General features: G+C 41.2%; 1 protein-coding gene across 2 annotated transcripts; it reads right to left on the bottom strand.

Moving 5' to 3' along the window:
• Positions 1–898: 898 nt before the first annotated feature.
• b4galt3 (beta-1,4-galactosyltransferase 3) lies at positions 899–13,206 on the bottom strand. Of its 2 annotated transcripts, XM_088405939.1 has the most exons (8): positions 12,952–13,206; positions 10,145–10,612; positions 9,060–9,171; positions 8,936–8,972; positions 8,660–8,850; positions 7,372–7,494; positions 5,433–5,537; positions 899–4,398 (listed from the first exon to the last, which is right to left on the bottom strand). In XM_088405939.1, the coding sequence occupies exons 2-8, from the start codon at positions 10,413–10,415 to the stop codon at positions 4,077–4,079; spliced, it is 1,161 nt and encodes a 386-aa protein (XP_088262065.1). In that variant the 5' UTR covers positions 10,416–10,612; positions 12,952–13,206; the 3' UTR covers positions 899–4,076. The 2 variants fall into 2 exon arrangements, with proteins under 2 accessions (XP_088262065.1, XP_088262057.1); XM_088405931.1 differs by having other exon boundaries at positions 8,936–9,171.
• Positions 13,207–13,831: the final 625 nt, after the last annotated feature.

Genomic DNA, 13,831 nt, shown 5'->3' with positions numbered 1-13,831 from the left:
CCGATACAAGTACTGGCTGATGTTGAGAGTACAGTTACCTCAAAATAAGGCCAGGGATCATCCTGATACCGCCATTTGGTGTTGGGACTCACCCAAATAGTGTTTTTATGTTTTACCGTTCATTTTTGATGTCCTTTTTACTTGAACTTGGATCTTGTGGACTTTGACTTGGACTAAGACCTTTGTGACTCGAATTGGATTTGGACTTGATTAAAGCTATTAAAGGGATGGACAGATTTGGTGCGACAAAGCTTGTGTTTCAAACAATTTGATTTCCATGCAATGCCTTTTCATGAGAGTTGTTTTTGATGCACCTAGCTTCCATTTTTGTTCACCCAACTTTATTTGGCTTTGTCCCAGTGAGTCATGCAGCATTTGTGATTATGAAACAGATCGAACAGAGAAGGCCGAGGGCGGGTCATTGTCTATTTTTAGGTATATGACCTCATATGCAACTTTTTTCTAAATCCCGCTCTTCATACCCACACAGAACACTCGTGCTAGTGGTGATGTAACAGGTTTGTGCCGTTTCGCACCAATGTGTTGATATTAATACATGGCGGCTGATCTGCTAGTGACCAGTTGTCATCCACATTCACACTCTGAGGGTGTGGGAGTTTCAGTGCTCACAGCACATGTGCAACAATGATCCTGTTTGTGTGGATCCATTGGTAATATTAAGTCACAGAATGCAAAATTTAAAAAAAAAAAAAGAGAGACATTACATCCATAAAGTGCCTTATATCGACGGAGACTGCTGATAAAACTTAACTTAATTTAGCTAGGGCACATTTCCTTTGTATAATGTTGATTAATGTGCATTGTCCCCAAAAATATGAAATAAAATTGAAACCAAGTGTTCCTCTGATGCATGCATGCACACATTCACTGTACACACTTAGAATTACGTTTTATTTTCTCCAATCGGCAGTGTCATTTTAACAGCTGTATAAAAGAATCTGCTTTAGCAAATGATAATGCTGTGTTGATACTGTCACATCACCATCAGAGGTACATTATTGATATAACAAACTGTTCATTATTAAGGATGTGTGTCCTCTACATTGTCTGCAGCTAAGTAAATAGTAAGTTCTACTACAGCCAATTCATTTGTGTCCACTAATGTGGACATTTGGTTTTGCGCTCTATCTTTTGACTCATTAGGTTCACCCTACTAAGTCCAATTGTGGTCATCCTGGCTTTTGTTTCCAATATTGTCTCATGTTTGTGTGGGATACAATTCCCATTGCTGTCTTGCTGAGACAAAATGGACACAGCAGTGGACACAAGTGAACTGGCTGGCTCTTCGGAGGATATAAAATTACCCTTTAACTATAGAACAACACTAACATAAACTGAAAACTTGCAGATAATACTCTTGAGTTTATATAACATCGTATCATAAATGCATTCTATATTATTGACCAAAAAATAACTATGTGACAGTTTTATATACTCACTTAAATAGTCAAGACAAGTAATGTAAAAATCATCTGTTTCTAAATAGACACGCCATGGCAATAAACATATTCCTGTTATTAAACTACGTCCATTGATTATCTGTCTAGCAAGTTTTTTTGTTCGGTTTTTGTGAAGCAAAATCGCCAATCAAGTTAGTTGTACAAACGAGGGACACGTCTACGCAAGCAACGCACACATTTGATTGGCCGAATCCAGTGAATGGCGAACATTACTTAACATTCATGTCACACGCGCTGCACTTTCATTCATTCATTCAGCGGCTCCACTCGGCGCTGTGCCACTTGAGCTCATATTGAAAAGCCATCAGCACGCCTTCGATAATGTGACTTGGAGTGGAACACAACCACAGCGATATGGGCATTGCAGGCAGGCACAATGAGAGACAGACATAGTCAATGATTAACCGTTCGGCTCACGGGCGATTGATTGACAGTGATTCACTACATTCATATTGGTAATAATTGCGTACCATAAATATTTTTTAAAAAAAAAACATTTTTTTAAACGTTTTCATACAAATCACTGTGATATTTTGTTGGAGCAGCAATAGATGTAACAAGGCCCGCCCCCACAGCGCACACACATATTAAAAGCCCAGTCTCAATACTCACAAAACACCATATACAATCTTCAATGGTGCACACGTAGACGAGCTGTACGTGGCGTTTGAGAGCGAAGTTTACAAGCATGCGAATGTTGCGTAATTTGATGTGACGCGTCATCAAACATAACTGCACCAGTTGTTGTTTGGAACATTTTGCAGCTTAAATGGTATCAATATTGCAGTAAATTAGAAGGAAATTAAAAACTGGGAACCGGGATATGGCAGCTTTGGCTCCACACCTGGATTTGCGATATTTGGAGACCTGCGCATTTCTTTGCGCGTGCGCAGACATTCGCTTCGTAGCGAAATGCTCTTTTTAAAAACACCAAGCATACAACTGAATCTCATTAAAAACGATACCTAAACTCGAGGTGACAAATTTTCGCCGACTTGACGTCACACTTGTTTAATTTATTGAACGTCAAAAATATCCGATGTACGAACATCCAGGAAGTGCGCCCTCTGTTGGGGACAAGTGGTACTGCAGTCATTGTACCTATTACGATGCGGAGGACATCTTTTGACCACAACTTTTGAAGCAATGGCCCACACACTCAGAACCAATATGGACCCCTCCATTTCCAGGGCCCCTGAACGACCTGGATGTGCTTCCGTGGGTCTGCAACACTTTATTCACACAGAAAGGACATCAAAATCTTTACTTGTTTGTCCTCGTCTGTCAAACGGTACATTTAGCAACTGCCCAGACTGACTGAGTGTTGCGTTTTGTGATTGATTATACTCAATAAAGTGTTCATGGAATAAGCGTGACACTAAAACCACCCAGGAAAACTTTAACAAAATAGAAAGAGATGAAGACACTTTGACACGATGTGGGCAGATTCAAAATATTTAATGGGCGGTTCCAACTTTGGCCCCACCCACAAAGTGAGCCACACCTCAAACCTGTGCTCTGCAGGCAGCCCAGGGCTACTGGTATGGAGGCATGGCTCAGCCCAAATGTGAGGAGAGCAAAAGGGGCGGGGCATTTCCGAGGATTGGACCTCCTAAACACTGGCACCCTCCGCGGGAAAGTGCAATTGAGTGGGAACAAAGGTGTAAGTGTGGGTATTGGGATTGGGCCATAAAGTACATGACTCCTTTTGTCAAACCATAAAGATACATTCAAAATGGCTGAGTTCAAAAATAAATAACATGTCTATCCTCTGAGTACAATAACGTCTTCCTTTTAGTGTCCTCCCTTCGATGAATGAATAAAAACAATCAGATTCTGAAACTCATCTACACAATTAGACACTTCTGGCTATCTATCGTTTTATACAAAGATGCTTTCCGTGAAGATGCTTTCAATCTGAGTTTATGCACAGTGTTGTCACTATAGCCGCTTAAGAAACGGAAACACATTCTGACACAACAGACACAAGGTAGTGATGCGCCTTAAATATCATCTGCAAGGTTGCTTTTCTTAAACCTGGTGAGAGGAGACCGCCACAATATCAAGAAGCATGACTCCATGTAAGAGGAGTAGAATCGATAGCGAATACAGCATCATACCCCGTGTATGATTCTGACAGCCGCCATATGAGCTGAGTCATAGAAGAAATATCTGTTCTGTTCCTTGCCTATGTGTTTTGATTGTCTAGAAACTAAATGTCAACGAGAGGCACCAAAGAAAAAAAAATAGAAACCGGTAAACAAATAAAGAGGTTTTTCCATATAAATATAATCTATAGTGACCTTGATACACGCCGATAGAAAAGAGCGATCCCGGGAACAAATTTGTGGTCTCCGAAACTGCGCCTGACTGCTTCCAAACGTTTGCCGCCACAAGGCAGGAGAGCTCAAATAAATCTCAGGTTGCTTGAGTTTAAAAAAGCGCTTTAAAAGAGAAGGCACGACGGACGTAGACGCAGGTAATCTTACTGGTGACTTGTTTGACCCGGCCGAGCTTCGGAAAGCCCAACGCGGCATCCAAACCTGATAAGAAAACCGGAGTCCCACAAAAATCATGAAGAAAAGCAACGGGCCGCTACAGGTGAGACGCATGCACATGCTTTGTCCGAGGAGCTTGTGTCTTCACGTCGTCCGGTCTCGCCACGGTGACATTTAGCAGCATGGGTTCTTTGCTCCCGGGCTTGGCGCTGTCCCGACGATCCGCCGCTGCGCTCTTGGAGGCGCTACGGAGATGGACGGGGGTGACCGTCTTGCCCTGGGGATGACGGGGCTCTTCTCCGATGTTGACGGTGAGGTTGGTGTACAGAGGTTCCTGCTCTTTGGAGAGGAGTTCGTAAGTCAGGGAGTTGAGGCCGTCCGAGCGCCAGTTGAGTCTGGTCCTTTTCAGGAGGTCGAATCTAGAATGGGGAAATCAGCTTGACATCAAATTGAAAGACGTGACAAATAATTGCAAGGGTTCAATTACGACCAAGTCAACATCGTAGGTTGAGACGTTCCCATTTCGCCCCCAAGATTTGAGGTTTTCCATTTAGCTTCAACTTTGTTGTGTTAACCTTATACTTTTGGAAATGTACACTCGTCAAATTCCCATGGTTTTTTAACTAATTGATTGAAAATACAAAACAACATGAACTTGCCGACTATGGAAGACCCAAAGTCCCAAAACTAAATAAATAAATGTACCATTGAATAATTAAACAAAATTGTCATGAATTAATTAATTAAAAATTAATTAATTAATTAATTTAATTAATTAATTAAATATGGAATTAAATAAATCAATGTTTCATTAAATGTGTCAATTATCATATAGATAGATAGATAGATAGATAGATAGATAGATAGATAGATAGATAGATAGATAGATAGATAGATATTACTGTAATCATTGGGAATATTATTTAATGACACATTACATAAATATGTATATATAATCATATATAATCATTGGTAATTTAATTAATGACACATTTAACGAAACATGAATTTACCCTTGAACCCTTTAATTCCATATTTGATTACACATTTTTTAAGTAAACTGTTGGACAGCGTCTAATTACTTTTTGGTCAAGTGGCTGCATGAAATAAAAGCAACTAAATCCTGATACATTTTTTTAAGTAGAATATACATCCACAAAAAAAAATATCTGGATCCAGATGATTTTGTGGGATGCATACAAGCAATATGACAATTGTAAAATTGAGTAAATACAAAACAATTTTTTCAGTCTGCACTAAAAACATGTCATATTTTAAAATGTGTTTATTAGTATTTAGCCAATTATTACATTGGTTGTAGCGCACGTAAAAAAATGTACTTAATACCCAATAAAAAAAAAAAGACACCAATAAAAATATTATGAGACTTGCCATTGTGCTTGTGAGAGCGCGAATGTGTGATAGTTTTTTTGTTGTCACCGAGCAGCCGTACCTGTGTGGGTTCTGTTCATTCCCTCGGTCTCCTCTATGCTTGATCATTTTGTAATGGCCAACGGCCACCGGGGGGCGCACAATTTTCATGCCAGACAGACGCACTCTGGTTGAGCAGCGACAAGAAAAACAACAGAACGTCAACGCTGACGGGAAAGCAGGCAAGATTCACAATAAAACTATGGCTGCGATCACCACTTTGAGTTCCACGACGAGTTGCGAGTTGCACACTTTCCCAATATTTTTCAGGCCAAGACAGATGGACCCACAGCATTCACTAACTATAATAGATTTTGGGTACTGTACTTCCTGTCAAAGGTTGTGGACAAAGATGAGCATTTTCTATCCTGAAAATGGCTAAAAAAGTGTATCCATTTAAATCACTGGTTTGCAAATGGAAGTACGTGAAAGCACTTCAGGTGTTACGTGAAATTTAAACAAGGTTTCTGCAGATATCATCAAAACGTAATCTTTTTTTGTCGATACAGAACAATATTTTTCTTTTTCAAATTAAGAGAAAATCAATTGGAACATGAAACAACTTATTGCTAGATTGTGTTATGACTCCTTTACAAAATGTTCGCTTTCCTTTTGTTAGGTTTTATGCAAACCTGAATTGAATTCAGTAACACGATTTCACCACACCACCTGAAATAAAACTAATGGAATTTCACGATCTATCTACAGGAGTTGCTAATTAAATTCTGCCCAAAATACCACTCCAAAGTTTCATAAATAAGTAATGGATGGCACAGCATTCTGTTTTAAAGGGACAATGAATAAGATTAAGACTGTTTTACATTACGGACAGCAGGAGGTGCTGCATTTACCATTGTCCGTAGCTATAACAGACATATAAACCTCCGGAGGGGTGCCACCCCCCCCCCCCATGTTATATAATAATATATAACTAGACCTATGATTATATTTAAAACATACTGTTGGTCGTTAAGAACACATTTATTTGCAAGTTTTTAAAACTTCTAATCTTAAAATCTTACACATTGTCCCTTAAAGCCTTTTTGTTGTTCCTATTCAAAAACAATTTGAACGTGTTATGGGGTACTTGTCTGAAAAAACTTTCTGGGGGGAGGGGGGGGGGGGTATTGTTGAAAAAAGGTTGAGGATCACTGCTTTAAACTCATTGCACACATGCACAAAAGGAGGCAGTAAAATAACTGCAGCTTACTTCATATTAAAGTGGTAAGCTTTTGGTAGTCCCACGTGAATTTTGTGGGTATTTGCAGTTTTGGACCACGGCAGATTCCGTTTGCAGCTGCCCTCATATTCTGCCACCTGTTATTTGTTCTTTGTTAATTTGCAGCCTGTTGTTGTTCAGTCTTGGTGCCACATACAGGATTTAGGAGCTGGGTGGATTGTTGTTCAGTTGTTGCAGCAAATAAGATTTTATTGTACACAATCAATCTGTACACAATCTATACACAATCCTAAAAGTGAATAGGACAGCTTGGTAACGCACTTTACGCCAGGGGTCCCCAACCACCGGTCCACGACCCGATACAGGGCCGTGGTTACTTGAAGTAATTATTTTCGTTTTACGTGTTATCTGTGAGCTATTTTATTAAAAAAAAACATTTATTTTGAAAGCAGGTCTCTTTGGTAACCTGAGAGCCAAAATTGAACCCACATAATATAGCAAAATTAGTAAACAATAGTGTAGATAAAGGGTATCTCTAACAGGAAGTAGCGGTAAAGGGAAAAGCCCCACCCAACTAACTTGTCCAGGCAAACATACTCACTGAGCCCACTGAGACACACAGCAAAGCCACAGCAATGGGAGGTGACGTGAAGATGAGAGGTGATGTTAGAATGAAAAATGAAAAACAAAAAAATATGCAGGAGTCAGAGTGCAAAATGAGATGAATGACAAAAGCCAAAGATGGGCATTGGGAGTCGACCATAAGTGGTGAATATTTTACCTTGCCGCGATATCATCATCTTCCCCCCCCCAACCCCAATATTGGTTGGGGAAGCCATTCATCTTCATGTACTGGTCTGGCGTCACTGCAGAAACGCCACCGAAATATTGTGGGTACGGTAGCCTAGGAGGGTCACACAGTGAAAGAATGACTTCATAAGCAAATACATTCTTCTTACTATCATTTATTCAAATCCAAGAGGATTCTGAGTGATTACTTCAAAAAAATCAATCGTTAAAATGTAGCTTTGGACTGTGACTGGCTTGTCACTGGTGTGTTTAGCTAGGTGGTACAACTGTAAATGCCGAATAAATATTTTCAGCCGTGGAAATGATTACAAGCGCTTCCGTGGAGTCCATTAATTAGCCATATGGCAAGGCTGGGCAATTAAGTTTCCAAAGGGGCCACATGAGAAACCGGAACGGCTGTTGAGGGCCCCGCCAACGTGCTAATTCATCTGTGTTCAGTATTCATTTCATGTATGTACAAAAAGCATGTGGTTGGTTTGAGGAGATGAGATAGACAGCGTTTTTAGCCTACTGAATTTTGTATTTTCATGAAGATTATTTTCCTAAACTTACAGGGTTTTTGTCCCCCAAAATTCATAATGTGACAATTCTTTTTAAAGCATTTTTGCTTGGAGGCTACTTTTTAAATCTATTTCAAACTCTCACCCCATTTGAGAACCACTGCATTAGATCACTAGTTTTTCAATATGTGTGCCTAAGTCTTGATTGCCGACTCCCAAAATAACCGACAAAAATTCAATCGAATTATTTTTAAATCAATATTTAAATAGGTAGGAAATGTCATTTAATTTAGCTAAAATGTCACTGAGTTAAAAGCCTGGTTGTCACAGCTCTTGCTTGCCTGTCCCATCTGCATGAGTGCACTTCAAAATGTAAAATAATCCCTGCATATTTTACATTTTAGTTTGACTTTGTGAAAACTGTGAATAACTGTAGGAGGCTGGGTGAAGCCCGCATTTGATACTTTGACCGCGTCCTCTCCTGAGATCCAGCCTATTCATTTGTGTCCATTGTAGTGGACATTTGTTTTTGAATCATTTGAGCAACCCTACTAAGTCCCCGCGTACTCAGTAGAGGACATCCTTACCCCTCCGATAATGTCAATGCGGGTGGGATGCGATTCTTTTTGTTGTCTCTTCTGAGACACAACAGTGGGCAGATATCGATAGCCTGTCGAGATTCTAGCAGGAGGAACTGAAAAGATGCCCCTTACAGAACCTTGAATGTTATTTCCTGCAATTATTGACAGTGTACTGTACCGATATTTGAACTTGTCCATGGCCACAGACAGGTGTGTGGGAAACTGCTTGTGGCAAGTGTAGGTATTGTGGTCGTTCTCAGGCAGAAGGTCAACATCATGGAGGAAGATGCAGCTCCAGTCTTCGTCTCGGAGAGCTTCACGCACACCGACGTTGAGCAGCTTGGCTCGATTGAAGGTGCCGTTCCCCCACTGCAAGACAAGAAGTACACAGGATATTTGAAGGAAAAAAAAAATTAGAAGAACCAGTAGAGCATGAGTAAATGCTTCTGGTGACCTGCTGCACTATGTAGATGCTGTAGTGGATCTGTTGCCTTTGAAGGAAAGGATGCAGATGGTAGAGGAGAGCACGAAGGTGAGTCTGCCGGTTCCGGTAGGGTACCACGATGGCGGTGTGGTACCGAGGTTCACAATCCGGTGGACGATAGCGTCCGCCTGGCAGCACCAACGGGTTCTTGGTTCTGATCTCCTCCAAAGTCAGAGGTGAGGAAAGATGGACAGACACGGGTCCAACTGTGGAGAGAGGCACAATTTTACAATATGGTGTAAAATCCTTCCAAGTATGTTGACTCAAATGACAATGGTGCCTTGAGGTACTAGTTCAGTTTGCAACTCAGAACATGCGTATCGCAAACCATGACACATAATAAATAACACACATGAAACTTTGAGAGGACGGAGGCTTGAATGTATAAAACATAGGAACATGGAACTAATTCATCATTTTACTCTATTAATGTAACAAAATGAGTCACCTTACAGCATTAGTTATTATTATCAATACCTTTAAAGGTTAACAGCATTGTCACATAAATACTAATTGCTAGCTTGTAAGCATATACCGTTTCCTGATTGCGTTTTAGCACTCAGATGGGTGATTGCTTTAGACTCCCGGTTGAGTTGAACAAAAAACGTCAGTGCCGATAAACAGCTTGAAGTCTGTTTTGTTTTTTTGTTTTTTTCATGAAATGGCAGCTTTTTGAAAACACCAGCCAATCGACTGCTTGTATCTAAAAATAAACGTAAAAGCAGGTCCGCTCGTATCTTAAGGCGTCACACAGTGCATCACGGGTTAGGAGTTCGGCCGTCTGCGGTCCACCTGGCTGGAATGTGGGATGGTTCCTGCCCAATGGCTTTGCCTGCTGTCAAGACATCACTGCACTATACAGCACAATATGTTTTCTGTAATTTATATTGTTTCTGTGTCTGGTACATGCAGCATCCACTTCAACCTGTGGGCCTGGAAGGGGGCTCCTCCCACCTGTGGTCCCTTCTGGAGGTTTCTGATTTTCCCCAAATTGGGGTTTTTGAGTTTTTCCTTCCCCTTCTGGGAGCTTTGACAGGGGATGCTGTTGTGTACCTTAGACTGAAAAGATGTCTCTGTACGACCTCTTTTCATCTGTGAAGCCCTTTGAGACTTCTGTGATTTAGGGCTAGATAAATAAAATTTGATTGATTGATTGATTAGAGATTTTTGCTTCCTTACCCAGAAGAGGGGACACAATCTGGCAGTCTGCCAGCGGTGATCCGGTGCCAGCGTTCCGAGGTAGGGGAGGCGGTGCTCTCAGATGGCTGAGGTTGGTGTAGACGTCGTGAGGTCGTGAGTAGTCAAACTCTTGCTCTGTGGTGTGCACCAGGACAGACACCAAGCTCCTGAAGCCACCGAGGGAGAAGTAGAGCACGAAGGCGAACTGGAAGCCCACCAGTAAGGCCAGCGTGCACGGCGAGTCCAGAGAACGCCCGCAGCATGCCATCATCAAGTGTGCTGAGCGTACACAGGAAGCAGGATGGGCCCAGTTATGGGTGGGGGGTGGGGGGGGGGGGACACAAGGAAAATGGGAGTGGGGGACTACAGGACGAAGGCTCAGGGGAGCGCGAGGGGGGCGACCATCATCAGGGGCAGATGAGAGTCGTGGTGAAGCTCAGTGTGGACTGCCATCACCTCCTGATCTCGCTGAGAAAACACAAGGAAGACAAATTTAGGCATAAGACTTTTCAGGAAATTACTGGGAGAACACATTTTGCTCCCCATCCAGATCAAAGTACTCTAGGAGTAACTGGAGCCTTAATTCAACAGAATCAATATCCCATGTCTCTATTGATGCATGTAGATCGGAGCCATGAGCATCTGGAGTTCATTTTTAAGGATTCTTCAGCACCCCTAAATCCAATCTCAGCACTCCTAAAATTTACATTTAAAAAACAGCCTGCTCACATTCACAAGGCAATGCTCAAATGTGGAATTAATTTGTAGTTTTGAGGGTCTCCTGAAAAGTGAGAATTTTGCAGATGCACGAACCCTTCGTAAAAAATTCTTCTATCACTTACTGACTCTGTTTTCATTGCTGTAGAATCTAAATGAAGCATATTATTTCTATTGTCAGGTCAAATTGAGCATTTTTTAAGCTAGGAAACATTTCAGGTGGTCGAGATGCAAAGGGAGGGGTGTGGCCCCAGGAATAAGCTGTTTGATGTGTAATTGCACATCCACAGCACCAGGTGGTGCAGTCACGTCTCATTGTTAAAGTGTGGGAAAGTTATAAACTTTGTGACTTGCTCTCAACAACATTTTGTACTGATTAATGTGATTTGGAGAACAATCAGCACAATGTTTTATACCTGTTTCTTCAGGTTAAAATGTTTGAGTTATTGGTGCTCCTGTGTTACTGTTCCAGATCACTTTATTATTACTTATTGATTTTGAAATCACCGTCAAACTATTAACTTTGTCAAAAATGTTTCTAGTTTTGGTGACTGCTTTTTTTCTTCTGCAAAATGATCTCTCTTTGGGGGTGCTTCGCAAAATATTTTTGACAAGTACTGTTTTAAGGTGTCTTTCCCTTTAAAACGCCAACCACTCGCTTATCTGGTAGACAAGTTTTTTATTTTATTTTTCAACTTGTCACGCATTGCATCATGCTATTGGATTAATGGAATGAAAAAGTTGTACGTCCAGTGCATTTTACTATTAATGCTATGTAGCTACCCACAAGGTAATTGAATAGATGCCCATAACCAAAACGTGCATCTTTCATGAATGTGGAAATTAAAGTGCACTGAAATGTACAGAACGGCTGAGTGCTTTTCTAGTTTTCCATCCATTCTTGTTGATATGGGTTGCAGGTGAGCTTGAGCCTATTCCAGAGGTATGAAACCCAATTTCTGATCGTCAATGGAAGAAATATAGATCAGGGGAGTCAAACACTATTCACATCGCGGGCCACATACTGCCTGGGTTGATGTCAAGTGGGCTGGACCAATAGAATCATAGAATGCTCTATAAATACCCCAAATATCATGTCTTAACTTAATTTCTCAAAACTCCACATATTTCCTTAGATAAACGTGCAATTTACTTTCAAAATCACATATAGGCATTGCAACCGTTCCAACGGATTCTTCAAAGGCACAAAAGTTTAACAAGTATGTGTAAGAAATATGAAGTATGTGTATTTACAAAAATGTATGAGTATTCACCTGTCCCGTAAATATGTATGTAAACTTCATAAGTTCATAAGATACAATACATAATGAAAATTTCTGTTGTTGCATGAACATAAAATTCCACCATACTCTTTTGTAGTGAAAGTGCTAACATCAAATTGCACATTTTTTGTCGCCATAATAAGAATTCATTTTCACAGAGCTGCAAACAGTATCTAAGGCAGCATTTTACAGGTGTTACCTAGTCATTGTCATTTCCAAATAATCAAATTATCCCGCAGACCTGATAGAACCTTGAGCTGTTTTCAGCCCGTGCGCCGTATGTTTGACACCCCTGATACAGAAGCTCATTACTGGTCTCATTAAAACAGGAGACATTCTGTGGCTGTGTGTGTGTGTGTGTGTGAGGAGAGGGGGGGACAAAATCAAAACATCGCACGAGCTACAAACCTTACCTATGACAAGCAACCTGCAGTAAATGTCATGTTTCTGTCCCGATACAGCTATGTGTCATGTTTCCGTGAGCAAGTGGCGCCGCACTGGCGCCTGCGGATCAAATGAATCCAAAGTCACAGCTCATTGTCGCTCACCAATTTTTACATGCAAGCATTGGATTGCATGCATTTTTATTTTTTATTTTGCTTCATCAAGCGGCTGTGGAATAGATCTACGATATGCAAACAAATTTTGCAGTAGCATTCGTGATCCAGACGATTGGCCCATCAACACCTTTGCAAAGCGATCGTTTCCGACAAGTCCGAGCGAATGTTTCTGAATCGTGTGCTTGGTCCCAAGCCAGATCCTCATTCCGCAGTGTTTACAAGCTGCTGCTCGTGCCGACTCACTTACCAGCTAGCACATCGCTGCTGCGACATTTGCAATCCAGCCCGGGGCTTCCGCCGACAATCCGCAGGCCGCAGCCTCCCAAAAGAGGCGGTGGACCAAAACATCCAGTTCGTTTGCAGATGCTGCTAGCTGCTGCTGCTTCTGCTGGAGCCCTCCTAATCGCTCATCTGGAGGCGAAATCGGTCGGCTGCAGACGAGGTTACACGCAAGAGCATGGCCGGTTCGGCCGCATGCGAAGCGTGTCTGCGCATTGGCCAACGCTGGCAAGTGCGCGCATATCCTCACGTAGTCATCAACGGGCGCCTTTTTTCAAACCCACCTTCATACAAAGCTGTTTGTATTCATGGCCGCAGGTGGATGAACAGATTGATTTTACATTTAAATTAGATAGATAGATAGATAGATAGATAGATAGATAGATAGATAGATAGATAGATAGATAGATAGATAGATAGATAGATAGATAGATAGATAGATAGATAGATAGATAGATAGATAGATAGATAGATAGATAGATAGATAGATAGATAGATAGATAGATAGATAGATAGATAGATTTACTGTACTACAAAATGTTACATCCAAATTTATTTTCATAGAGAAAAAAAGAATACATTTTGTGGAAACTGTGGGTGGGGTGGATGTAAATTGTTGTAGAAAGCAGATTGCAAAACTACAAGTTGGTTTAGTAGTAGGGCTGGATTAAACATCTGGCACACAGGGAAGATGCCTGAGTGGCCGGCATCTTTTAAGGCTGACGCAGCTCCGACCATGTGTGGAGTTTGCATGTTCTCCCCGTGCTTGCGTGTGTTCTCTCTGAGTACTCTGGCTTCCTCTCACATTCCCAAAAACATGCATGGTAGGTACAATAAATCGGACATAC

This window comes from Hippichthys cyanospilos, chromosome 2 (genome assembly GCF_059441005.1).
Source record: "Hippichthys cyanospilos isolate Australia breed blue-spotted pipefish chromosome 2, RoL_Hcya_1.0, whole genome shotgun sequence".
In the NCBI taxonomy this organism is placed as follows: domain Eukaryota; kingdom Metazoa; phylum Chordata; class Actinopteri; order Syngnathiformes; family Syngnathidae; genus Hippichthys; species Hippichthys cyanospilos.
The sequence above is the reverse complement of the archived record's forward strand: the minus strand, read 5'-3'. Positions and strand labels throughout refer to the sequence as shown.